This window comes from Rhineura floridana, chromosome 8 (genome assembly GCF_030035675.1).
Source record: "Rhineura floridana isolate rRhiFlo1 chromosome 8, rRhiFlo1.hap2, whole genome shotgun sequence".
Lineage (NCBI taxonomy): Eukaryota > Metazoa > Chordata > Lepidosauria > Squamata > Rhineuridae > Rhineura > Rhineura floridana.
This window is the reverse complement of record NC_084487.1, coordinates 95191970-95219816: the sequence shown is the minus strand read 5'-3', so window position 1 is coordinate 95219816 and position 27847 is coordinate 95191970. Positions and strand designations below refer to the sequence as shown.

The 27847-nt window shown below is 42.9% G+C and overlaps 1 protein-coding gene across 1 annotated transcript; it reads left to right on the top strand.

Annotated features, from left to right (window-relative positions):
- GPR37 (G protein-coupled receptor 37) lies at positions 1-27603 on the top strand. The gene is made up of 2 exons (XM_061640173.1): positions 1-2444; positions 25054-27603. Exons 1-2 carry the CDS (start codon positions 1359-1361, stop codon positions 25870-25872), a joined length of 1905 nt encoding a protein of 634 aa, XP_061496157.1. The 5' UTR covers positions 1-1358; the 3' UTR covers positions 25873-27603.
- Positions 27604-27847: the final 244 nt, after the last annotated feature.

Genomic DNA, 27847 nt, shown 5'->3' with positions numbered 1-27847 from the left:
CAAATATTTACGCCCCCAGCCAGGCTTGTCGGCTCTGCTTGTCCTCGACTGTCTACCCCACCCACCTACCCCTATTATCAGGAGAGGAGCTGCCCTCCCGACTAACGTGAAAGCAAAAAAGGGGGGAGAAAGTGCTTTGTTTCATCGGAGAAGAGGATGGAGCCCTCACCTCATTCCCCCTCAGAGCAGGCACTGAGAGGAAGAAGCGCCGCTCCGTGTGAAACCCTCAAGAGTGGCGCCTGCGCACTACTACCCGGCTCTTCCAGCTCCCCCTCCCTTTTTTCCTTCTTACTAGAAGCCGCCACAAAGCGTGAGTGGATGTTGCGTGAGGGCATAGCGAAGCGTAAAGCCGCCAGGGGAAGCCGTTTGCTAACGTCTGGAGCCCGGGGGAGAGAGCGCGAGCGGGAGGGATGAGCCAAAGGTAACCGAGCAAAGCAAGCAGTGTCTTCCTTACTAGCCTCCCAGACCCGAGCAGCGGCAGCAGCTCTCTCTCCTATCTGCCTCTCCCTTCTTTCCCCACCTCAGTGTCTGCTCTGTGCAGAGGCTGCTCTTCCGTGGCCGTCGGGCTTGCAAAGGGAGGAGGGAGCAACACGTTGTTAGCGGGGGACTCTCTGGACGCTGCTCCCAGCCAACTTGGAGGCAACTTTACAGCTGCTGATTTTGGAGGAAGGAGGCTCCCCTTTAAATATATATAGACTTGTTCAGCCTATCCTTGCTTGTGACCCCGATCCGCGAACTGCGATCCTCAGCCTCAGGGCTGGTTTTGTTTTGCTTTTGCAAAGGCAGTTTCAAAGCCTCGCTTGCGTGCAGCAACCTGTTTACTGCGAGGGGCATTTCGCCTTGTGCCGTTCGGAGAGGCGATGGAGCGCTTTCCTGTCTTTTCCCCCGAGGTCGTTCGTTGCAAACAGGCGAGCGGCTAATGGCAATCTCGAGAGGATGCGAGACAGGCAACCCCAAGGCAACAGTCGCCGGGAGAGGCGGAGCGCTGGCCGGGGTAGGCGGGTGCGTGGATGCAGTCCCAGCAGGACCGTTTCCACTTGCTACATTCATGATCGGAGCTGTGGTTGATGCAACTTTTCGAGGTCTGGCCCGAGAGGCTGAATTGGCTGCAGGAGAGAGAAAAAACCTCTCAGCTGGGCAAGGAGCTTTCTTTCTTTCTTTCTTCAAATCGTGGAAACACTTGCTGAGGACATGAGTCGAACTTGAAGCCCATCGAGGGAATAAACCGTATTATTTATGAATCCCCATTTTCCGGATCACCTCTCACCTTTCTTCTGCTCGGGGTAGGTCAGCTTATGGGGCAAACGAGTGCAGCTGGCAGCCCCACCAGTTTGGGCAGCAGCCGTTAGTAAAGGAGCATGGGTGGGCACTCAGCTCAATTCCTCACCATGCAACTTGTCAAGGTGCCTTTTGGCTTGGCGTGGCTCCTGGGCACTCTCTCTGCTTTTGCCCAAGCAACATTGCCACTGGCGTCATTTAAAGGAGATGGCCTTGATGTTAGCAGGGAGGGCAGGGAGTGTGGATCGTGGTGCCAGGCTTCTCCTCCAGTGCCCCGGCAAGTGGCATCCAGACAAGAAGTTGTCTGGACTATGGGTGGTTTCCCTTTGGGGAGTGTTGCTCGGACTTCCTTGCCAAAAGAGCATTTTGTCAAATCCAAGCCTAAAGCTAGAGCTCTGGAAGACTGGGGTCCATTGGAGGATCATGATCATGCCAGGGGCTGGACTGTTACACAAATAACCCGTCATAGAGCTCACCCTCTGAAAGCTGCGCATCAGTCTGAAGGTCCTTTGGAAGGAGGTAGTGAGAACCAGTTGAATGAAGACACTTCTGAAGTCCTGGAGACTGGAAGATACTCTAATCTCCCCAAGGCTCAAGTGCGCCAGAGGGAAAGCAGCAGAGACTCAGCAAGCATTAGCCCCCAAAGACATGCCAGAAGCAAACGGGGAGCAGGGGAGCCCCAGGACAGAAGGAGAGCAGGAAAAGTCAAGGCTATCAAGAATAGCCACCTTGTTAGAAACTTCAGTAACTCAATGGACAGCCAAACGACTCCTGCAGCAGAAAAGGATACCCACCACGCATTGCCCTTGAATGGCTCCACAGGTCGTGGGGGAGAAAGGGATGCTGGCTCCTTTCGGAATGGGACGTTTCGACCAGCCCGGGTCAAGAACCCTTTCTACCCGCTGACTGAAGAGTCATATGGTGCCTATGCAGTCATGTGCCTGTCGATTGTGATCTTTGGCATTGGGATAATGGGTAACATGGCAGTGATGTGCATTGTGTGCCACAACTACTACATGAGGAGCATCTCCAACTCCCTGCTGGCCAATCTAGCCTTCTGGGATTTTCTCATCATTTTTTTCTGCTTGCCTCTGGTGATCTTTCAAGAGCTCACCAAAAAGTGGCTGTTGGAGGATTTCTCCTGCAAAATTGTACCATACATTGAGGTAAGCACGATGTCGGAGTAGCTTTCACAGTCTGGGATCATTTGTCCTGTTGCTGTCTTATCTTCCGTATTTGCTGATAATTTCAACTAATTGTCCAGTCATTGTCCAGGACAAGACTTCTTACAAGAAGTAGTTTGGAATATTCAGTTCACTTCCATCTGTTGTTCTGCATGTTCACTTTTTCTTCATTGTCTCGTTCTTGGATTTTGTCACATTCATTTCAAGACATGAAATATTTCAGCTTATTTATTTATTTGGCCCTGGATGGTGCTTAGAGGCTGCATAATTCAATCTTCCATCTCTGACTGTTTGTTTTGAGCTGATTTAGTCCCATTGGCTTCAATAAGACTAGCACTCTAATTGTAAGCACATCATGTGAATGTAAGTTGATTGAAGCAAGTGGGATTTCCTTTTACATCTTGCCTCTGACCCTTATGCACAGGAACTTTCTGTTCTGCTACATTTAAGGATCTCTGTCTGCGTTTACCGTAGAACATTAAGTAAGACAAGCTGTGCTTGGAAGACTGGATAACATTTTTTGGAATGGGGTCTAGTAAAACTTAGGCTAAAAGTTGTGTTCCTGCACATCCCTTTGCCTTTTGATTTTAAAAGCAGATTAGAAAGCAATTTAAATAAACCATACTTGGAAATAGTTTAATTGAAAGCAGTAAAACGTATTTCCAACTTCCCAAGTTAATGCATTTAGGATCAGTGTTAAATTGGTTGAATCCAAGTATTCCTGTTTAATTAGTGGACCAGGCTACCATAATAAATCATGCTTAAAAGAGGCAAATCCTATACCCACAACAAAAAGGAACTTCTAATCAGGGACCAGAAATTTTATGTTACATAGAAGTTAGCTTATTTTAGGTGAGGGTACATCTAATTCAAATTCATGCATGCATTCACATGTTAGTACGTAGTAGGGGCTCCTTTGGGAGGAAGGGCGGGATATAAATCCAATAAATAATAATATATTAAAGTATGTAATACTTGAGAAGTCACACAAGTGGAAGGGAGTGAAGTTCCATACTACTGTGGCCAGATTTATTGAAGAAGAGAAATATTCCCTTTCTTCTTCTACAGTTAGAAGATGATGGATTGAAGGATATGGCTTAAGAGTCAGAAAATCATGAAACTTGATATTTATTCATGTAACTGGTTAGTTTCAAATCCTACACTTAAGTATTTTTCCCCCTTTAAATGCCTCTGGTTCCATTTAAATCTGTGCTTCTGGCAAGTGCACAGATTTCCTACCACCATTCAGGTTGCCTGTTTTATTTATTTACTGGGGGAGGGGACACTAAAGCTGCTTGATAGTGTACAGATTCTGGCAGGCTGTACTACTCTGTGTGTGTATCTATGTGTATAAGAGAGAGAGAGAGAGAATGAATGTGCTTAATGTCATTCATTTAACTATCACCAGAGGAGTAAGTGAAGGGAAAACATTTTTCATTATCTTTTGAGAAGGACATTATGATTGTTAGGCAGGAAACTCCATTGGACTGCATTTAAATTACATGTGGGCTAGGGACTACCCTGACTGGCATGAAGATGGAGGAGTGAGTGTGAACTTGTCTGCTTCCTCCCAATCCTCTTGTAGTGGGAGGGACATTGGCATGAAAATACATTGCCCAGCATGTAACTGTCACATCTTTCATTTGTGGCATTTAAATGCTCTTCTTAGGAGATGCCCCTACTGTAGGATTTTCCATACAACACAGCTGTATTGAGTAAACCTCCACCTTTTCGCCACAGGACCAGATATGATTATAAGTTTAGATGCCACTATAACAATTGCCAGTGTTCCTTTGCTGTAGATTTAGTCATTGACAGGCAATAGTCAATAAAATCAGTATCTTCATTTTAACTGTGTAGTTTCTACATTTTATTGTTTTGTTGTGACTTCTTCACTACAAGCCACTTTGAGAGGATCTGCAATCCTGAAAAGCAGACTAGAAATTACTTAAATAAAAAAGTGGAATTAAATTGTGAAGATGTGGGTGGATTCTCTTTGGTTGCAAGGTGGCTCTTACACTTTTTTAAAAAGGTGAATTTGTGGTATTAAGAATATAATCCATCTTCCATCAATTCAATCAGCACAGCCAATGGTCAAGGATAATAGGAGTCCAGCAACATCTGGAGATCTAGAAAGACCCTATGGGGTTGCACCCAGGGCTCATATAATCCAGCACCCTTTTTCCAGCAGTATTCAACCAGCTGTCTTCATGGAATCCACCTACTGAACATGAAGGCAACTGTATATGTTGTGTGACTACTACCATACAGTAGGGCCTTGCCTTACTGCGCTTCACTAATGCGACGTTTGCAATTAGATTAAAGCCCCACTCGTACAGCGCTTGTTCTGCTTTTACGGCGGTTTTGGGGCTTCGCGCACCATTCTATTCAATGAGTTCCACTTTTCAGTGGTTTTCGCTTTTCGGCAGGGGTCTGGAATGTAACCCGTCATATGAGTGGGGCCCTACTGTATTTATTCATCTTGAATCTACTGCCAGTCAATTTTCATTGGATGACCCAAGTTTTAGTGTCGCAGGAGAGAGCAAACTATTTTTTTCCTATTAACTTCCTCTGCATTATATCATATCCCCTCCAAGTCTTCTGTTTTTCTAAATCAGGTTTGTGGGGGGAAGGGTAACTTCCACATTGGAGCAATACTGGGAATGTTCTACCACATTTAAATATTAGAGTTTCCCCATGATAGTGGTGAATCTGGTATACTTACAGCAGTGTTTCTGAGCAACCAGTTAAAGGAGCAGTCTGATGTTTCCAGGACTAAATCTGCTATATGTGATCTAGAGAGAAATACTTGACAAGAATATTCTTGTTGAGTACAATATGAGCATTTTCACATAAAGAGCTGTAGGCAACCTCTTGTGAAGATGTCATGCAAATGCGGTTGTATATATTGTCCTAGCAGTGCATGTCAGCGGTGGCACTCTATTGTACTCCAACTCCCATGCATCCCAGCCAGCATGGACAATAGTTAGGGATCATGGGAGTTGTAGTCCAATAATATCTGGAAGGCCTCGTATTCCCCATTCCTAGTGTACATAGTACTTTACAAAGCAAAATAAGTGAAAATGGGACTTATTCCTAGGAGAGCCAGTGTGGTGTAGTGGTGAAGGTATTGGACTACAACCTGGGAGATCAGGGTTCAAATCCCCACATAGTCATGAAGCTCACTGGGTGACCTTGGGCCAGTCACTGCCTCTCAGCATTGTGAAAACCACCATAAGTTGGAATCGACTTGAAGGCAGTACACACACATGTACAGGTTTATAACTATATGTAAGATTGTAGCCTATCTTTAGTGACATTGAGAGTGGAGTCATGCAGCTAGGTTTTCCCGAAGAGTGATTTTTTAACTTCACTCCAGGGCATATATTCTGTATATATACTGGAAACAAAATGATGAAAAATGTTGGTGAGTTAAGGCAGAAAGTCTCATAAGGATGACTAGTCATTGTAATTGCTAAGTATAAATGCAAATAAATAACCTTTCAGGGAAGGACAACATGTTGGTCTTGCATTTCTAGTTTTTACATGTGCTGTAATAAATAAAAAGACAAATTGTCAACTTTTGCCCTCTCAATCTAAGTTAGCTATGTTTCCATTCTGCTTGGTGGGAAAGATCTATGTTCATTCATAGAACTCTCCCATAAATGATCTATGTTCTATACCTTCCACAGTGTACAAAGGCAGTAACTTAGCACACTATTGCTCAATCCATTGTCATGTTGGTACATGCTTAATCATAATCTGGGACTGTCCAGGTGAAGCAATTGGGTTATTGCTAGCAATTTAACTGTTGCCCTGAGTCCAGCAGTTTTCATCCTGCTGTGCTGAAACTCTTGATGTCTGCAGCCAAATTCATATATCATCTTTGTGGTATGATTGGCACTTTTCCCTTCTGGCTAGTTCCCATGCCATCAGTAATATATGGAGGCTTATATCATATAGGTAGGCTCAATCACATGAAAACTTCCCACGCAAGCCTCACTGGTGGCCCTGATGGGAAAAGAATGCTGATGTGGGAAGAACTCTTGCCTATGTCTGTGCTCAAAAAATTCATGTATTACTGGTATGGATGCTGGCTGAAAGGAGAAGCTTTGTGGTGAGAACCACACTTGGATCTTCATATCATGCCACCCTGGGCTCCTTCTGGGAGGAAGGGCGGGATATAAATTTAATAAATAAATGGTATCAGTTGGCCTGCATCAGCTCTTATTAAATAGGTGTGGGGAACCTTTGGCCCTCCAAATGTTGCTGAATCACAACTTCCATCAGCCCCAGCAAGCATAGCTAATGGGTAGGGATGATGGGAGTTGTAGTTCAGCAACATCTGGAGAGTCAATGGTTCCCCATACCTTGTGTAAAAGAAGAGACAACTAAAATATAGCCCAAATGAGGGTGAAATGGCATGCTTGTGAAAGTCTAAACAAAGATCTTGGAAGAGCTGAACCAATTATGCCTTCGCCTCTTGCTTTACTCATGAGAAAGACAACATGAATTTCATGTTAATTTCATGCCATGAAATACTGAAGATTTATTAAGGCCGTTAGGTTTGTGGCATGTTTCTAGTATGACTCTCTTAAGCCCCATCTGGGCTAAATTCTTAGGAATATTTGGATGTGGTTAATTCTGCTTCATTGGTTCTGGTAAGTCTCTATACCATGTTGTTGTTGTTATGTGCCTCCAAGTCGACTGCGACTTATGGCAACCCTATGAATCAACGACCTCCAAGAGCAGCTGTCATGAACCACCCTGTTCAGATCTTGTAAGTTCAGGTCTGTGGCTTCCTTTATGGAATCAATCCAGCTCTTCTTTGGCCTTCCTCTTTTTCTACTCCCTTCTGTTTTTCCCAGCATTATGGTATTTTCTAGTGAATCATGTCTTCTCATGATGTGTCCAAAGTAGGATAACCTCAGTTTCATCATTTTAGCTTCTAGTGATAGTTCTGGTTTAATTTGTTCTAACACCCAATCATTTGTCTTTTTTGCAGTCCATGGTATCCACAAAGCTCTCGTCCAACACCACATTTCAAATGAGTTGATTTTTCTCTTACCCACTTTTTTCACTGTCCAACTTTCACATCCATACATAGAGATCGGGAATACCATGCTCTGAATGATCCTGACTTTAGTGTTCAGTGATACATCTTTACGTTTGAGGACCTTTTCTAGTTCTCTCACAGCTGCCCTCCCCAGTCCTAGCCTTCTTCTGATTTCTTGACTATTGTCTCCATTTTGGTTAATGACTGTGCCAAGGTATTGATAATCCTTGACAAGTTCAATGTCCACATTGTCAAATTTAAAGTTACATAAATCTTCTGTTGTCATTACTTTAGTCTTTTTGACGTTCAGCTGTAGTCCTGCTTTTGTGCTTTCCTCTTTAACTTTCATCAGCATTCGTTTCAAATTATACAGCCACAAGAGTGGTGTATACTATAGCCAACGTGGATTTTTCACATTCCGCAATGTTAAATTGAAAATACCCCCCAAGCCATTCTGATGCTTCCCATAAGCTCATTTCAAAACAAAACCTTACAATTGTTATAATCCTGAACTCAGAAACGCTTGCTTAACAACACTCTCAATTTTCATGGCGATACATAAAACAGTCAGAGAGAATCAAGAGTTCAAAGTCTAAAAAGAGAGAGAAAAAAACCCACAGCCCTTTTGGAGTTTTTTCTCTGAGAGTTCTCATAATCTGTTGAAATTCATTAAAAATCAGCCATATTCACAGAGTACCTGTAATCCTAATACTGACCTTGCCCCATACTCTGACCTTCATCTTCTGCAGTTTAAAAGTTAAAAAAATGCCCGGCTGATTTTTAATAAATTTAATAAATTTTGGCTGGCAGCCTATGATAACATGGTGCATGCTCAGTAAGAACCAACTGTCAGAATTCTAAACGCCAGACTCACAGCTGCTGGGTTTGCCTAATCAGGGGGCCCCACCCACACCAGACTTTGATTTCACTTGAGACAGTCATGGCTTCCCTCAGAGAATCCTGGGAAGTGTAGTTTGTGAAGGGTGTTGAGAGGAGACTCCTGTTCCACTGAGAGTGCTTCACTGGCCAGAGTGGTTTAACAGTCAGCCACTCCGATTGAAGGTCTGTGAGGGGAACAGTGCATCTCCTAGCAACTCTCAGCACCCTTCACTAACTACACTTCCCAGGATTATTTGGGAGAAGCCATGACTGTCCAAAGTGAAATAAAGGCCTGGTGTGGATGTTGCCAGGGACAGTTTTGGTTTAAATTTGGGTGGGAGGCTACATGTGCCTGCTGTAGAATAAAAAGGTGAGGAAAACGCTGAAAAAGAATGATACTGTTCACAATGTTTTCCTTTTGGAAAGGGGCTTCCTTTCTGCCCAGTGCCCACCCACCCAATCCCCTCCCTGCCCCTCCCCCAGGTCAGTGTTGGACTATGACCTGAGAGACCAGGGTTCGAATCCCTACAGAGCCATGAAGCTCATTGGGTGACCTTGGGCCAGTCACTGCCTCGCAGCCTCAGGGTCAACATAAGTCGGGATCGACTTGAAGGCAGTCCATTTCCATTTTCAAACATATTGCACAGAAATAAATCTCATTGAACTCGAAAAGTATGCAAACGATCAAACTCATCCTTCCTTCTCCTCCCTCCTATCCCCTTCCCTCCCCCTTCTTTTGCCTTCCTTTGCCCCCCTCCAATATGCTCCTTCCTCCTCCCCCATGGTCAGTTTTTCCTATCCTAAGCATGATTGCATAGGAGTAAATCCCATTGAACTCAATAAGCATGCAAATGATCAGATCTGATTTCCCCCTTCCCCTCTCCTCTCCCTTCCCCTCTCCTCTTCCTTGTTCCTCCTCCTTTGCCCACTCCCGCCCTCCCCCCCAGTCAGTTTTACCTATCCTAAGCATGATTGTGTGGGAGTAAATTGCACTGAATTCAGTAAACATGCAAATAATCAAACCTGTCCTCCTCCCCTCTGCATTTCCTCCCCTCCTTCCTCCTCCCCTCCCCATCCCCTGTGGTTAGTTTCCCCTATCCTAAGCATGATTGCAGGGGAGTAAATCCCACTGAACTCAATAAGCATGCAAATGGTCAATCCATTCTCAGCAAACTTGCACAGGTTCCCATTTCTTACCTCCTGGATTAAAAAGCAGGGAAATTCACTAATAGGCAAAAAACCTTGCGGTTGTTACCAAATTCTTGCAAGCTACACAGCAAGTGGATTGGACTGTGAAAGACCAACCCAAATGGTGTTTGCATTGTGACCAATTTGTAGGGCAGTCCAGTATCTCAGAGAGGAGGTCAGGTCTCCTGCTCCCCTGGTGCATTCACTATAGCTGCCCAATTTCTCTGCTTTTTAAAGTTTGATAGAAATAGCTGAGGGCTATAGCTGTGTTCTTAAACCACATGGTTTTTTGCCTAGTAGTCATTACTGGTTTCTTCTGGTAGTAGTATGGTATCGTCTGCATATCTTAAATTATTGATATTTCTCACTCCAATTTTCACACCTCCTTCATCTTGGTCCAGTCCTGCTTTCTGTATGATATGTTCTGTGTATAGATTAAATAAATAGAGTGATAAAATACCCCCCTGTCTCACACACTTTCCGATGGGGAACCATTCAATTTCTCCATATTCTGTCCTTACAGTAGCCTCTTGTGCAGAGTACAGGTTGCGCATCAGGACAATCAGATGCTGTGGCACCCCCATTTCTTTTAAAGCATTCCATAGTTTTTCATGATCTACACAATCAAAGGCTTTGCTGTAATCTATAAAGCACAGGGTGATTTTCTTCTGAAATTCCTTGCTCCGTTCCATTATCCAACGTATGTTTGCGATATGATCTCTGGTGCCTCTTCCCTTTCTAAGTCCAGCTTGGACGACTGGCATTTCTCACTCCATATATGGCAAGAGCCTTTGTTGTAGAATCTTGAGCATTACTTGACTTGCATGGGATATTAAGGCAATAGTTCGATAATTACTGCTTTCCCTGGGATCCCCTTTCTTTGGAATTGGGATGTATATGGAACACTTCCAGTCTGTGTGCCATTGTTTAGTTTTCCATATTTCTTGACAGATTTTTGTCAAAATTTGGACAGATTCAGTCTCAGTAGCTTGTAGCAACTCTATTGGTATGCCATCTATTTCTGGTGATTTGTTTCTTCCAAGTATTTTAAGAGCAGCTTTCACCTCACATTCTAAAATTTCTGGTTCTTTATCCTGCAGTTCCTCCGTGAAGGAATCTGTCATCCTGACATCTCTTTTATAGAGTTCTTCAGTGTATTGCTTTCATCTTCCTTTTATTTCATCTTGGTCAGTCATTGTGTTCCCCTGTTGATTATTCAACATCCCTACTCTTGGTTTAAATTTGCCTTTCATTTCTTTAATCTTTTGGAATAGGCTCTTGTTCTTCCCATTTTGTTGTCCTTTTCTATTTCTATACAATAACTATTGTAATAGTTTTCTTTGTCCCTACGTACTAGTTGTTGTATAGTTGCATTTAGGGTTCTGACCGTGTTACTATCTCCTTTTGCTTTCGCTTTCCTTCTCTCTTTAACCATTTTAAGAGTTTCTTCAGTCATCCATTGAGGTCTTTCTCTCTTTTTAACGAGAGGTATTGTCTTTTTGCATTCTTCCCTGATAACGTCTCTGACTTCATTCCATAGTTCTTCTGGTTCTCTGTCAACTAAGTTTAAAGCCTCAAACCTGTTCCTCATTTGATCTTTATATGCTTCTGGGATGTTATTTAAATTGTATTTTGGCATTATGATTGCTTTGTTGGTCTTCTTTAGCTTTACTCTGATTTTCGATACGACCAGTTCATGATCTGTACCACAGTCTGCTCCTGGTCTTGTTTTCGCAGAAGGTATGGAACTTCTCAATCTTCTGCTACCAATTATATAATCAATTTGATTCCTATCTTGACCATTTGGTGATGTCCATGTGTACAGTCGTCTTTTCGGTTGCTCAAAAATGTTTTTTGCATGAAACAAATAATTGGCTTCACAGAATTCAATAAGTCTTTCTCCTGCTTCATTTGTGTCTCCTAAACCCCATTTCCCCACAATTCCTAATTCTTCTCTGTTCCGTCCTTTTGCATTCCAATCTCCCATGATTATCAGCACATCTTGTTTCGATGTGTGATCAATTTCTTCCTGTACTTCTGTGTAAAATCTCTCCAATTCCTCATGTTCTGCATTTGCTGTTGGAGCGTAGACTTGGATGATGGTTATGTTAATAGGTTTCCTGTTTAATCTCATTGATATCACTCGCTCAGACCTTGCATTGTAGCTCCTAATTGCTTTTGCTACATCACTTCTCCCTATTAAAGCAACCCCATTTCTTCTTAATTTCTCATTTCCTGCATAAAATATTTTGTAGTTGCCTGATTGAAAATGTCTCATTCCCATCCATTTTAGTTCGCTCACACCAAGTATTGTAATGTTGATGCGTTCCATTTCTTGCTTGACAATTTCTAACTTTCCCTGGTTCTCTCCTTTCGCATCTGTGCGCATCAGTCTCTGGGCTTCCTTTCAGCTTTGACCCAGCTGCGTCATTAGTCACAGCGCTACTCGTATTTGTCCTTTGTTCTTCCCCAGTAGCTCGCTGAGTGCCTTCTGGCCTGGGGGTCTCATCTTCCAACACTGTCTCATGTTGCATTTTGGATACTCTGTTCATAGGGGTTTCGTGGTAAAAGATATTCAGAGGTGGTTTACCATTGCCTTCCTCTGAGTTTGGATGCATCTTAGTCTGGTGTCTCAACTTTGACCATTCCGCCTTGGGTGCCCCTGCTAGGAGTCTAGCCTCTGGGTCTAGACTCCTGATGGCATTGCTCTTAGCTTCTTCAACACTCAAACCCCCTCACCACATTAAGGTGTGCATCCTAGAGGGGGCTCTATACCATAAACAAAAGCATTTTGTTGGGAGAGTTGCTTTAAAGTTTTAAAATCAATTTGTTTTGTTAATTTGCTTCTAGCACATAAAGAAGGATGGGTAGTAGCTATTTAATTTCTAGTCACGCCTCCTGAAAGCATTCCAAAACTTTAATTTGTATGGCAACAATATTATTCATATGCTGCATTTGCATTTTTCATTTGAAATCTCTTTTAGTTTGTTATAATAGTAAGTCTGCTGAAAAACAAAAACTGAAAACTGTATATAGTTTAAATTGTATGTACCAAGTGAAATAGCAGTGTTTTTTTGGAAAACGTTGTTTGTGTTGTCCAGTTTGTAGTAATTCAGAAGCATTTACAGTAAATTAGTAAAAGATTATAAGAAATTGCTTTTCCTGGCTGCAACTTCAATACATTGTCTCCAGAGTAGTGTCCTTGATTTTATTGGGACTATTCTTGTGGAATGAAACTTGCAACCTGAAATAGAAGCAACCCCCCAATATGTGACATCTAAGCTGTAATCCACTTGCTGTAGAGTAGATCCACTAAGTCTCCACATTATGGATTGCAATCTTAAACAAGTAAAATACGTTGTGACAAGTTCTCACTCAACAGGTATTACACCAGCATAGTGTAATGGTATAGTGTTCTAATAAAAATAGTGTTTGATAAGGTAATTACTTACAGGCCACTTACACTGCTACAGCCCCCTAGGCTCATAGCCACACTAACATAAGTGTCTATAAATGGCTCCTCTGGTGAGAGTATTATTGATGATAAATCCCTAATGGTACTTGTTAAGAGGCATATTTCTTACAAGGCAGATCAGTTTATGAGCCTGCAGGTTAACCAAATAATTACATAATAAATAGATGTATTTTACTGAGAGGTGTTCAGTAATCCAAATCAACAATATTGCATTTTCCCCAATGCAGCTATTTGTGTTTTAATTTTTCACCAGCGCAGCTGAGTAGGTGCTAATCATGCAGAAAATCGGTAGAAGAAACTTATAAGAAATTATCAAATTTCACATATCTTTTTGTGGCATATATTTTTTAACTGTGCTTTGTGATTATTATTTTTTGAAGCTACATTTTTAAAAAATTTAAAATATTTAAAATATAGGCTGCCTCTATGAATAAATCATTTAACCTCTGTGTAAGTGCGTTGCACACCCTTGAATTGGCCATATATGAATGTTAGGTGGCATTCATAGTAGCAATAGTACTCAGTGTCCCCCCCTTTGGTATTGAGCTCTCCTCACCACCACCTCCCCTCTATAATATATTGTAATATATTCCTTACATTTCTCTTTTCAGGTCTTCTCAAACAGCCTATATCACATGAACAAAGGCAAATGGTAGTAGATGCTTCTTGGGGGGGGGGGCGTTACTTAAGAGAGTACAGAATTTCTGAATTGTTCACACACCTTTAGGAAGTTATAGTTACCTCTATAATATACAGAGATATTGTCATGAGCCACAACCCGGGGAGCATGCAGTGTGTGACAGAGGACACTTATGAGGATACGGTTCAAGTTACGTCTTCGGGGCAGAAACGCCAGTATCTTATTATGAGCCCTCGCAGCCAGAGGACACAGGCCTGCCACCGTCCTCTGCCTCAGAGGATGAGTCCCCTGCTGTGCCTCCTTCTCCCCAGCCTCGCAGACGTCAAAAGCTACAAAACGAGACAAGGACCCTTTAGCTAGCCAACCAGCAATTCTAGGAAGATAGGCCTTGTATCATTTGTCTCTAGCTCTAACCCCAGATTAGACTCCAAGTGGCTCTGATCTCACATTGGCCGTCCTTGACCCATCTCCCTGCATGCTTAGATGCTGAATGCTAAACTAACGAGAACTAAGACTGGGGGGGGAATACAAGCCCCCCTTGCCTACAGGCAGCTATTCTGCTGATATAGCTGCTGAGCTTGCCCATGGGCCAATACACTTTGTAAGCCGCCTTGAGGGCCTTTGGCCAAAAGACGGGGTATAAATAAATTTAATAATAATAATAATAATAATAATAATAATAATAATAATAATAAATAAACACTCACAGTGCAATCCTCAGCATGTTAACTTACAAGTAAGTCCCACTGTGTTCTGTGGCATTTATGCCATTGTAAAGTATGTTTTTAGGACTGCAGTGTTTTAAGGCTGCGGTCCTATAAAACTTACTTTGGAGTAAGCTAGCGAGTTGTGCCCCACCCCCTCTGTCACAGCCAGTTGCACCCCCCATCCACCCTACACATTGGAAAAGAAGGTCTAAGAGGAAGCCCTCTCCACAAGTCAGCTTCTCATCTGATTTAGAACACTGGCCATGCAGGGTTTGAAATCACATGGGGAGCCCCTGTATGTAGAGCAAGCCACCCACCTTCCTTCTCTAATACATAGAAGACGGCAGAGATCTGACAGAGCAGGCATTATCAGCTAGTGCATACCGCTCCCGCATCATGCAATGATGGCTAGAACTTTTGAACAGGGCTGGCTAAATCTATTTGCTTTCTATTCAGAACAGACAAAGCCTTCACAGAAGAAGTCTTGATGAGAGAGTTTTGCAGTAAACAGGCCTTCCCTACACACACAGGAACCTGGCCTGTCATAAAATAGGCATTTGTAAATGATGACAATTATAGAGACATGATGTTCTTGGGTCTAAGGCAGCTCGTTATAATCAGGTATACAAATAGGGACAATCATAGAATAGTTGAGTTGGAAAGGCAATTGAGTCCAACCCCCTGCTCAATGCAGGAATCCAACTTAAAACATACCCGACAGGTGGCTGTCCAGCTGCCTCTTGAACGCCTCCAGTGTGGAGAGCCCAACACCCCCCTAGGTAATTTGTTCCATTGTTGTACCGCTCCAACAGTTAGGAAGTTTTCCCTGATGTTCAGTCAAAATCTGGCTTCCTGCAACTTGAGCCTATTATTCCATGTCCTGCAGTCTGGAACAACCAAGAACAGATCCTGGCCCTCCTTTGTGTGACTATCTTTCAAGTACTTGAAGAGTGCTATCATCTCTCCCCTCAGTCTTCTCTTCTCAAGGCTAAACATGCCCAATTATTTCAGTCTCTCCTCATGGGACTTTGTTTCCAGTCTCCTGATCATTCTTGCTGCCTTCCTATAAACCTGTCCCAGTTTGTCTGCATCCTTCTTAAAGTGCGGTGTCCAGAACTGAGGCCTAACCAGTGCCAAATAGAGAGGAACTAGTACTTCACGTGATTTGGAAACTATGCTTCTGTTAAGGTAGCCTAAAATAGCATTTGCCTTTTTTGTAGCCACATCACACTGTTGGCTCATATTTAGCTTGTGATCAACAATAATTCCAAGATCCTTCTTGCGTGTAGTATTGCTGAGCCAAGTATCCCCCATCTGTGCACTTGGTTTCTTTTTCCTAGGTGTAGAATTTTACACTTATCCTTGTTAAATTTCATTCTGTTTTCAGGCGAATGCTTCAGCCTATCAAGATCACTTTGAATGTTATTTCTGTCCTTCAGGGTATTAGCTATCCCTCCCAATTTTGTATCATCTGCAAGTTTGATAAGCTTTCCCTGCATCTCCTCATCCAAGTCATTAATAAAAAAGTTGAAGAGCACTGGACTCAGGACTGAGCCCTGCAGTACCCCGCTCATTACCTCCCTCCAGTTTGAGAAGGAACTACTGGCAAGCACTGTATGATTCTGTAACCAAAGTGGTCCCCCTGATAGTGGTTCCATCCAGCCCACATTTAGCTAGCTTGCTGATCAGAATATCATGGGACACTTTGTTAAAAGCTTTGCTGAAGTAGAGATATATTATGTCCACCGCATTTCCACAGTCTACGAGGGAGGTTACCCGATCAAAAGTGAGATAAGATTAGTCAGGCAGGATTTGTTCTTAACAAATCCATGTTGGCTTCTAGTAATCATGGCATTGTTTTCAAGGTGGTTATAGATTGGCTGCTTTGTAATCTGCTTGAGAATTTTCCTAGGGATTGATGTCAGGCTCCCAGGTTCCTCCGTTTTGAAGATAGGGACAACATTAGCCCTCCTGTAATCATCTGGCACTTCATCCATCCTCCATGATTTTGCAAAGATAATAGACAGTGGTTCTAAGAGACCTTCAGCCAGTTCCCTCAATACTGTAGGATACAGTTACTCAGGCCCTGGAGATTTGAACTTGTTCAAAGTAATTAGGTATTCCTTGACCGTTTGTCTATCAATCTCAAGCTCCAATCCTAGCTCCAATCCTGCCCCTTCTACTTCATGTTTTCCGGGAGGGTCATAGACCCTCTTTTGGGAGAAGACTGAGCCAAAGTAAGAACTGAGCATGTCTGCCTTTTCTTTGTCATCTGTTACCATTTTGCCATCATCATTGAGTAGTTGAACCACTATTTCTTTTCTTTGTCTTTTACTGTGGGTGTACGTGAATAAAGTTTTTTGTTGCTTTAGCATCCCTCACTAACATCAGCTTACTGTCAGCTTTAACCTTCCTGATGCCATCCGTGCAATTCCATGCTTCCTGTCTGTACTCTTCTTTTGTGGCCTGGCCTTCCTTCCACTTCCTAGATGTGTCCTTTTTTGTTTTCAGATCATCTCTTTTTGGCTTCTACTGCTGTCTTCCCCCTTTTTTACTTGTTTGAATAGTTTGCCATTGTGCCTTTAGAATTTCCTTTTTTAGAAACTCCCACCCATCTGGGACTCCTTTTCTCATTAGCTTGCCATAAAACTTTATTTATCATTGTTCTGAGTTTATTAAAATTGGCTTTCCTGAAGTCCAGGGTGCGCGTATGGCTACTCTCAGTTTTTGCTTCCTTTAAAATCAAGAACACAAGTATAACATGGTCACTTTTCCCCAGAGTTCCCATAACTGCAATTCCATCCACTAAGTCATCTCTGTTGGTTAGAATCAAGTCAAGGATAGCTGATCCTCTGGTTGCTTCCTTCACTTTCTGTAGGACAAAGTTATCTCCCACACAAGTCAGGAATTTCTTGGAGGGGCGATCTTTGGCAAAAGAATTGTCTCTCAACCGATATCGGGGTGATTTAAGTCCCCCATTACTTCTACATCATGCCTCCTCAAAACATTGGCAATTTGCTTTTCAAACGTTTCATCCTCATCTTCTCTTTGATTGTGTGGTTGGTCATAGATTGTAACCATGTGTTTTAAATTGTTTTTAAAATATGTGTTTTAAATTGTATATTTGTTTTAATGTTTTTGATTGCTGTAAACCGCCCAGAGAGCTTCGGCTATGGGGCGGTATACAAGTGCAATAAATAAATAAATAACCACCATGTTCCTTTCATTCCTTGCCCCATTTATTTTAATACTCTTGGTGGGGCTACCAAGCTCATCCTCCTGTATTTCTGTGCAGGGATATATATTTTTAACATACAGTAGGGCCCTGCTTTTTGGCGTTCCACTAATACGGCGGCTTTCAATTAGAGTAAGGCCCCACTCATACTGCACTTGTTCCGCTTTTATGGTGTTTTTCGGGCGTCAGGCACCATTTTATTGACAGAGTTCCGCTTTTCAGCGGGTTTCGCTTTTCAGCGGGGGTCTGGAATGTAACCTGCCGTATGAGTGGGGCCCTACTGTATAGTGCAACTCTGCCTCCCTTTCTATTTCTGTTCTTTTTGAATAAATCTTTCAATTGCAGTCATGGGAGTCATCCCACCAAGTTTCAGTTATACCTATCAAGTAGTATTTACCCTCATGTATTAAGAATTCAAGTTTGTCTTGTTTGTTTCCCATACTCTGGGCATTAGTATACAGACATCGAAGACCATGTGATTTACAGTCTGGCTTCCCTCCTACATTTTTATGAAAACTATTATTGGGCCATATTAGAGTTGCTCTCACATTTCCTGTGCATAAGCCTGCGCCAATCATTACTGCTAAGTTTACATCTCCCTCCCTTGGAGGATTCAGTTTAAAGCCCTCCTGATGATGTTCTCCATGCTGTGGCCAAACACATTCTTTGCAGTCCTTGTGAGGAGCAACCCATCTTCAGTAGTTCCATCTTGGTGTAGCCCATGGTCCCAGAATCCAAATCTCTCATGGCAGCACCACCTTTATAGCTAGTCATTCACATGGAATATTTTTCTTTCTACTCTTCCAAGTAATGGAAGGATGAATGAGAAGACTATCTGGGCCCCAGAGTCCTTGAGTTTCCTTCCCAGTGCTTCAAAGTCTGCTGTGATTTCTTCATAGCTCTGCTTGGCAGTATCATTTGTTCCCACAAGGATGAGAAGAAAGGGATATCTGTCTCTGTGCTTTTTGAGTGATGGCAACCCTTCTGTCACATCTGTAATCCATCCTCCAGGCGGACAGCTATCTGGCGAGTCTATGGGTCTTGGTGTATTTGGGATTCAATCCCATGTAGTAGGGAGTCTCCCACTACTACTACTCTTTTCTTCTTGTGGCCGTGATTTCATTGCCTCTGCTTCACCTCACTCTAGTCTCTCGCTCACTGTCGCAGTAGGGTCTCCTATGATTCTTCCTTGACAGGCTGTCTTCCAGTCGCATCTTCAAGTGCTTGAAAGCGGTTCCATAGTTCCACCGGTGCAGGGTGTCTTCTAGCTCTTCTGTTCGGAACTGTCACTGTTTTCCATGGAGTTTCTTCTGTTTTGTTGTTCGTCCAATCAACGCTGTCCTCTTCTGTTTCAACATACTGTTGTTCTTCCATCTCCTTTATTTTTCTTTGCTGTTATCATTCCAGCATTCTTTCTGTCTAAGAATTCTTCATATCTCTTATACTCTTTAGTGTGGCCACCCGCTACCTCAGGCCTCTCACTGTTTCTTCTAACAGCGCCACCAGCTTAAACTTGTTGCATGTGTATGCCACGTGTTCTCAGGCAAGAAAATACACATTGCACACACATGCAGGCCACCACCACTGGAGTGTCCTTTCCACCCATAATTGGTATTATCTTTGGGGGGGGTGCTCCTTGTATTGGAATGTCCTGTGCTTTGTCCTGTTCTTCTTGGAGGTTAACAGGACAGTCCCACTGGTATGTGGTGTTTGCTGCAAGGATTTTTTTTTATTAGGGACCTCCCCCTGCCAAATTCTACTGCAAAACTCCTTTTAGCTCTCCATGTTCACTTGCTCTGTTAGCTCGCTCGCTGAGAGCTGACTTGCTTATATATCATCTGGACCAGCTGAGACAGCTCCCTCTGCTCTGCTCAATTAGGAGTCAGGAAACAACAAAATTTCCGGCACACACAGCTGCTGCTAGTTGCACTTAGCAGCTATCAGGCCACCCACCTTCAGTCACCAGCTGTCAGGACACATCCCTTCCACTCAAGCTGCTATGGAGCCCTTTAGTCTTTCCACCTACCCAGCTAAAGATATGGTCACAGCACACTTCCTCGGTCCACATTCAAATTCTAACCTTTCTCATGGCACCTTAGCAGTGTGGAAAGGGCTGAAGCATAGTTACTCAGCATTCCACAAGTATTTGTTTAAATGGTCCAAAGTGACAGATCTGACAGAGAAAATGGATGGAGCTTCCAATATAGGTCTGCATATTCCGTGTGTCATCAGACTGATAGATGCACTACTAATGTAGTTTGCTAATTCCACGTCCTGTATTTTATTTTCTTAAACAGCCTTAGGATCCATTTAAATCCTTGCTTCTTGGCACACATTCAGATGATCTGCCAGCCAAGCTTTTGACCAGCAGCTAAGATTTGTTTTTGATCACTGAGATATTAGAAAGGCTTGTCTTTCATTGTTCATTTCCCAGTTCCCTCCCCACATCTTAAAGATGTGGTTGTGGGAAAAGTAACCTTGGAGCTGACTGTACATGAGCCACAAATATTTGTATCTGGCTTAAATTCTGAATGTGATATTTCAAAACAGAAAGAGATTTGTCTTAGACTTGGCAGAAAACAGAGATTAGCAATATTCTGGGGGTAAAAAAAAGCTAACTTTTTTATCTCTGTGCTACCAAATTAGTTCTGTCTGTGCTGGCCTTGGCATTAAGCTCTCTTCTGAGTAAACACAACAGAGGAAGATAGGATTGCTCTTTAAATTTGAAAAGGAACTTGGAAGCTGCCTCATACAGAGTGAGACCATTGGTCCATCGAGCTTAGTATTGTCTACACAGACTGATAGCAGCTCCCCCAGGGATTCAGACAGGTGTCTCTCCTGGCTCTATGTGGGAACATTGGGGATTGAACCTGGGATCTTCTACATGGAAAACAGATGAGGTACCACTGGGCCATGGCCCGTTGTGTGGCACGGATACAACAAGGCAACAATATCAATAGTGATATGATGCTGGTTAGAAGGAATTTATATGCCAACAGCCTGTAAGAGATCAGTACAACTGGCACCAACATGGCAACGCTGGTCTAAGTGTCTACATGCAGGCAGTACACCAACATAACTCCCAGTGTAAGGTACCTTTGAGATGTCACTCCAGCAGTGTGTGTGAGCTGCAGTTCAATTCTGTAAGAAAGAATGGGCCCACCCACAGCGTTATATCATACAGATGCAGCTCTCAGCTGTAGGGTATCTCTATTCATGGAAAAACAGCTCCATCACTGGCTCCAACTAAAGGACCTTCTGTGCCCTTATATCATAGAAAAGCAACTCCCTCACTCCTAAGGCTACATCTTAAGGACTGGCCAAGCCCTTTATCCCAGCCCAATCATGGAGATCATCCGGAGGAGTGCTGTTAGTTGTCCCCTGTGTTACAGAGGCAGAAGTTGGGCATTTAGTGTCACTGGTACCACGCTGTGGAACACTCTTCTGGCAGAGATTTGGCAGGCATCCTCACTTTTGAATTTCATGCATCTCTTGAAGACTATGAATCTTTTAGGATTCCTAGTCCCATCCCTCTGTCCCCCTCTAACAAAGGGAATAAAGCTCCCAACCATTGCTAAACATTTTAGAATCCCAACTATGTTAGGTCAGGCTTTTCAAGGACAGTCCTGGTAGCCACAAGGAAGAAGGGATTCCATGCAGGTGAGTGAGCTGGGAGAGGAAGCACTCTCTCTGTCCAGCTTAGTAATCTAGCAGGCTACTGCCAGAGGGAGCAAGCTATCTAACCCTCTTCTGCCAGTCCTCAGAAGGTTGGTCAAATCTTTTTGAAGGCTGGTAAGTTTTGTGGACAAAACTTACCTACAAGGCTGTATACGGGACTGCTGAATGGAGTCACTGCACACTATAGCATTTGAGGGTGTCTGATTTCATGGATTTAGCAAAAAAAAAGCAATATAATGAAACAATACAGTAATAAATGAAATGACCGTTATTATCATTGATACAGCATTTTTACTGCAGTTTGTGAGACTTTCTGTGCTGCCACATAAAACTTTAATAAGGGATATAGCATCACAGTACATGTCATTACAGTAGGGCCCTGCTTTTCAGCTTCCTGCTTTTTGGCATTCTGCTCATACGGCAGTGCCAGCGTGGCGATCAGCTGTAGCATGAGGAGCTCCAGCTGCCGTGCTCCATCTGACAGTGATCAGCTGTAGCGTGGCAGCTGGATCTTCCCGCAGTACAGCTGATTGTGCGCTACAGCTGATGAGCTGTAGTGTGGGGAGCTTGCACGCTACAGCTGATCACTGTTAGCTGGAGTGCAGTGGCTGGAATACAGTAGGGCCCCACTTTCCAGCGGTTTTTGCTTTTCGGCGGGGGCCTGGAACGTAACCTGCTGTATGAGTGGGGCCCTACTGTACTCTGATACATACATCAGGACATTGGCACATCACTCGCAAGGTGTCTTTTAAAGTAGGTTAAAAAAATAATCTCATTCATTCTCATAACTACTACTTGGTGAGATTATAGAAGATGGTGCAATTTCTATTTTGGAACCCAGAGACTGAAACTCAGAGAGGGTTAAAATTCATGGTGGTTGATTTAGGGCTCAATCTAACATGTATTTACTCCAAGCTGAGGGGAGCTGGATATGGCGGACCCCCAGCTGAGCTGGCAGGGTCCTGGCTAAGCCAGGCTCTGCCGGCAGAAGCTCCTCACCCTGGCTTAACTGAGAGCCCAGACACTGCCAGCTCAGCCGGGAAGCCCAGCCCAGCGGAAGGGGTGCCAGTGGAAGCTGGCAGGAGGCCCAAAACAGGGGCATTCTAGGGAGGTGTTGGAGGAGGGGCCAAGGGGAAGACTTATGCAACATCCAACTCTTGTTCACAGCGCTCCTGCAGGCCCCAACCCAGGCCAGAGTTACGCTGAGAAAAAGATTGATCTAAGAAAATAATTACAATGGGTCTATGCAGAGCACTTACTCCCAAGTAGGGGTATTCATGCCAGCTGAGCCCACGTTCAGACAGCTTGGAGGCTCCTGAACAGCAATTGGATGCCATGGACCTTCCTGCCGGCTCCTCCTCCGCCAGCATCCCTGCCACTGGCTTCCATGAATAGGATTTCCCTGCCCGTAGTTAAAAGCATGGATGTGACTTTAGGAAACTGCAAGGAACGATGTAAATGTTTTAGAGTCAAGGTCACAAGACTTAAATTTTCATTAAAAAAAAGACATTTTCATGTCTTAGTATCTGTGTGATGTGTGAAAAGCTTACTTGTTAGCTATTTTAGTCCTGGCCTATTCCTTTGCACTAAGCTTTACTATTGCAAAATGTGTGTGTTTCCTCTCTCTCAATTTAACTGCACATTTTGTTTGTATTTGCTAAGGTTTTTTCCTTTGACTGTATCCCTGACAATTTAACTCGCTAAATTAATAGGTTTGCCTACCCTAAAAATATTTACTGACCTTCAGCTGTGTCATAATTCCGTATGCCTCTTATTGCAGATTAATGAGGGGCTGTATGATCCTCAATAAGACATTTCAGAGAATCATTCAGTTAAGGCAGAGCTTACAGGTTTTATCCTAAGTACCTCATATTGTGCTGTGATACTGACTTCAGCAATCAGATATGGCCATTAAATGGTGAAGGCCAATTTGTAGGATACATTTATATAATTGTACTCTCTGTCCTTGCAGAACCTTTTATGAGATGTACATAAACAAGAATATTTCAAAATTATGATGGGAATCAGACTGCCCATTATAGAATCTTAATTATTTCATTGCACATGAAGTAAGCAAAACATTTAGGGCAAGCCACTGAAAAAAGTGGGATTTTTTTTAGCAGCTCCTGTTCACATTCCTCGCACCATGACGTAGATTGATTAAAAAGAAAGTTTCAGAAAAGCTGCTTTTCACTATGAAAACCAATGGAAACTTTGTAGTAGAAAACTGGAAGGAATAAGAGCAGATGCAAAAGGTCCCAGGTTCAATCCCCGGCACCTCCAGGAAGGGCTGGGAAATCCTAGGGAGCCTCTGCCAGTGAGTGTAGACAATACCGAACTAAATATACCAGTGGTCTGACTTTGAATAAGGCAGCAAAAATAGCAATATCTGGCCTGAAGTTTGCTTATGCCTGACCCTAAAGGGCTCTGTCTGGATATCTTCCTACAGTGACTGTATAACAGACTTGCCATACACCAACGTAGCTTTGTGGTTTCAGGCCTTGCAATGGCAGGAATATATGCGTCTTCTACTGAACGCAGAGTCACTGGTGCAGGAAACCTTAGGATTAGGACATAATCTCGCTGAAGGCAATAACATTAAATTGGTTTAAATCCAAGTAACCCAGTTTAATCAGTCTTTTAAAGCCTTTCATGGATTGGGACCTGAGCCTCTGAAGAACTAACTCCCTGTTCTCCATACGTGCCTGTCTGTATAGTAAGATATTCAACAGAGAATCTTCTCCGGATACCTGCCCCACACCTGCATTTGAGCTACAGCAGGTAGATAGTGGAGAAAGGGCCTTTTTTGTGCTAACACCACAGTTCTGGAAAGCTCTACCCAAGGAGACTTGCCTGGTTCATACTTCAATGTCAGTTGGCTGTCGAGTGAAGACTTTTCTTCGTGCCCAGGATTTAAAACCTAATTTGTTTTATCCCACCTGAATGCTTTTACACTACTCTCTTAGATTTTGCTGCTTTTAGTCGGTCATTTGTATGTTAATTGTTTTGAATTTTTTTTAGGGGGGTACACCTCACAAGTAACCTGTTGAAGGGTGGGGTAGAAGTTTCTAAACTAAGTAAGTAAATAAATAACTGGTTTGTGGACTAGTAGGAAGGAGAGCCTGGCTGGAGGCCAGAGTCTGTGAGTTCAAATCCCTGTTCTTGTCTCCTGGGTGTAAAGGGCCAGCTAAAGATCACCCCCACAGTGAGTGGCTCAGGGGTTACGTGCCCTGCCACCTGTGCAGCTGTGGGCAAGCTGCATAGTTCCAAGGAGCCCAGTTGCCCCCCCAGCTGGCAGTTGCGGACAAGGAAGGGGCTGGCTTGTACAGCTGTGGCAAGATGAACAGGCCCTAGCCAGCTGAGGAGGACTAGCCTCTGAGGCAATGGTAAACCCCCTCTGAATACCGCTTACCATGAAAACCCTATTCATAGGGTGGCCATAAGTCGGGATCGACTGGAAGGCAGTCCATTTCCATTTTCTAACCTTCTCAAAATCTAGTACTGAATATTGCTTGCCTTTATATCAGGGGTAGCCAAAGTGGTGCCCTCCAGATGACGTTGGACTGCAACTCGCATCATACCTGACCATTGGCCATGCTGATTGAGGTTGATAGGAATTGTAGTCCAACAACATCTGGAGGGCACCACCTCGGCTATCTATATCAAGCTGTGTATTTCAGGCCCTCATTCATATTTAGACTCAGTTTTATTTTATTTTTTCTTCCCTGTCCAGGTGGCATCTCTTGGAGTAACTACCTTTACGCTGTGTGCCCTCTGCATAGACCGTTTCCGTGCTGCCACTAACGTGCAGATGTATTATGAGATGATTGAAAACTGTACATCGACAACTGCCAAGCTGGCTGTTATATGGGTTGGGGCTCTGCTGCTGGCACTCCCCGAGGTGGTTCTGCGCCAGTTGACTAAAGAAGACTCTGAAATCAGTGGAGGCCCTCCTGTGGAACGGTGTGTGGTGAAGATCTCTCCACATTTGCCTGACACCATCTATGTTTTAGCGCTTACCTATGATGGTGCAAGGCTCTGGTGGTACTTTGGCTGTTACTTTTGCTTGCCTACTCTTTTTACCATTACTTGCTCATTGGTGACTGCAAGGAAAATCCGAAAGGTGGAAAAGGCCTGTACAAGGGGAAACAAGCGACAAATTCAGCTAGAAAGCCAGATGAACTGTACAGTAGTGGCTTTGACCATTTTATATGGTTTCTGCATCATTCCTGAAAACATCTGCAATATTGTCACTGCCTACATGTCCACAGGAGTATCTCGGCAGACTATGGACCTACTACACCTTATCAGTCAGTTTCTGTTGTTCTTCAAATCATGCGTGACTCCAGTTCTCCTTTTCTGTCTTTGCAAACCATTCAGTCGAGCCTTTATGGAGTGTTGCTGTTGCTGCTGTGATGAATGCATTCAGAAGTCTTCAACGGTGACAAGCGATGATAATGACAATGAATATACTACAGAGCTTGAACTCTCCCCTTTCAGTACTATACGTCGTGAAATGTCCACATTTGCCTCTGTTGGGACTCATTGTTAGTTCACCCTTTGATTGGCATTCAGGCCCTACTTAAAAAGTCAGTTGGAGTTTTCTGTTGACTTCAGCAGGAACCTGGATTTTGCTATTTGATCTTATCTCAACTTTGTTTATGTTGAGAAAGGAGAAGCAAATAGTAAGAATAGGAGAAGCAAGTAGTCCTGTAAGAACTACTGTAAACTAGTTTGCATATTAACATGCTTGTTTCAAGAAATAATTTTTAGTCACTAAAAACAAAGACAAACTGCCAACACAGAGTTTTAAATAATTGCACATACGGTGCTAGCATTTTACGTATTATGGGAAGGCAGAAGACCTCTCCCCTTGTATTATTGTATTTAATTTACTGCTAGGTTGTTGTCATTTTTAAATCACCTTGGGAATGATCCAGTTTACAGTGAGCATTACTAAAGTCCCAAGATAAGGTGTGAAGGCACATGTCACCACCTTGGTGAAGCTAAGCAGGCCTGGGAATTGGCAGGGCCTGAATGGCTGACCATCTGGGAACTACAAGTCTGCTGCCTTCGAGTTCCATGTTGGAAGAAAGATGGGATGTAAGAAATAAATAAATCTGCAATCCTAATCACAGGTACCTGAGAGTAAGCCCCACTGAATTCAGTGGGACCTAATTCTCAGTAAACTTGCATAGGATTCTGCAGTTGCTTTGACTGTTCTCTATAGTTTTTTGGGTGGTCTACACCGATTTCAGTGGGAAAGAGTGCAACGTGGGGACTTGAAATTGCTAAATGTAGGCCGAATCATGCTCATTGTATTTCTCCACTCCCCCCCAAAAAAATGTTTTATGAAAATATATGGTTTGAAGTGTTTAAAAATAGTATGAAGCCCATTTTATGGGAATTATTGTGACATCAGTTGATATTTTTTTAAAAAAAACTAGCATAAAATAACTTGAGTTTTTATTCTTTGTTGACCAGCATTTTAACAGTCACACCAAATAATTTACACAATAAGGAAAGCAATCCTTTGTTTCTTTACATTAACTAGTATAACCTGACTAAAATTGAATTATTCATAATTGTAAATCACCCTTGGAGATAATGTGACTTCATAATGTGCTGTTGCAGGATTGAAAGCATATGCCTTATGCATCAAAATGCTGCAATCCATGTGCACGTTTACATAAAGCTGATTTTCTCTTCCCATGTGGATAACAAAAACAATTTCAGCAGTTTCAACAATTTCAGGATAGTGCAGGCTATATTCACAGCTATATGGCTGGCGTCTTGGTGTCTGCCCTTTATTGGGCACTTTTAACTGTACATTATTGCACTGAATTGAAAGGACATATCTGCACAATGGCTTCCCATTATTCTACATCTAAAGGAAATACCTGTGTTGGTAAAATAAATCTCATAATTTTTCAGTGTACAATATACAGTTGGAAGAGTTGATCTTTCTGTAATGGATACTTCCTTTTTTAACATGTAGTTGTATGCTAAGTTATTGTGTTTGATCCATGGGATTTCCGCTCACGTCAGGGTGTATTACATGTAATTCTCTTTGTTTCTTTTTATAACATTTTCTCCACTAAGGGTATATCCTCAGTCTGTGTGTATAACTCCTGCTGTAAGTGACAGTGACATGGTAGGGGGTGGGGTGTAAGATTTTCCACGGGATTGGTGACAATAAATTTGAAGGCTTACAATTTGTTACAAAAATTGCATGATTTTTTGTTTATTAAAAACATATGTTGGGGAGTCAAATTTCAGCAAACTTGATAGACTATTTATTTTGCTGTCTGTCTTGTGTCCTATGCAAAATCTCTACTAAGCTGGCATTATTTATTTACTTCTACTACTACTACTAATGAGAAGTGGAAAAAGTGAGTTTTTTTCTTTCAATAGTTGGAGACAACTTGTATTCAGGTAATCTTGAAATATTTTGCCAAACATAACTGGATCTATGAAAAACAGATTTATCTTTTCAGCGAGCTACATTTAATATTTGTCTGGACAAG

Excerpts from the sequence above, each read along its gene's own strand:
- GPR37 (XM_061640173.1), top strand. The coding sequence starts at position 1,359 with ATGGGTGGGCACTCAGCTCAATTCCTCACCATGCAACTTGTCAAGGTG. Across the intron at positions 2,445-25,053 it reads AAATTGTACCATACATTGAG|GTGGCATCTCTTGGAGTAAC; the intron begins GTAAGCACGATG and ends TTCCCTGTCCAG.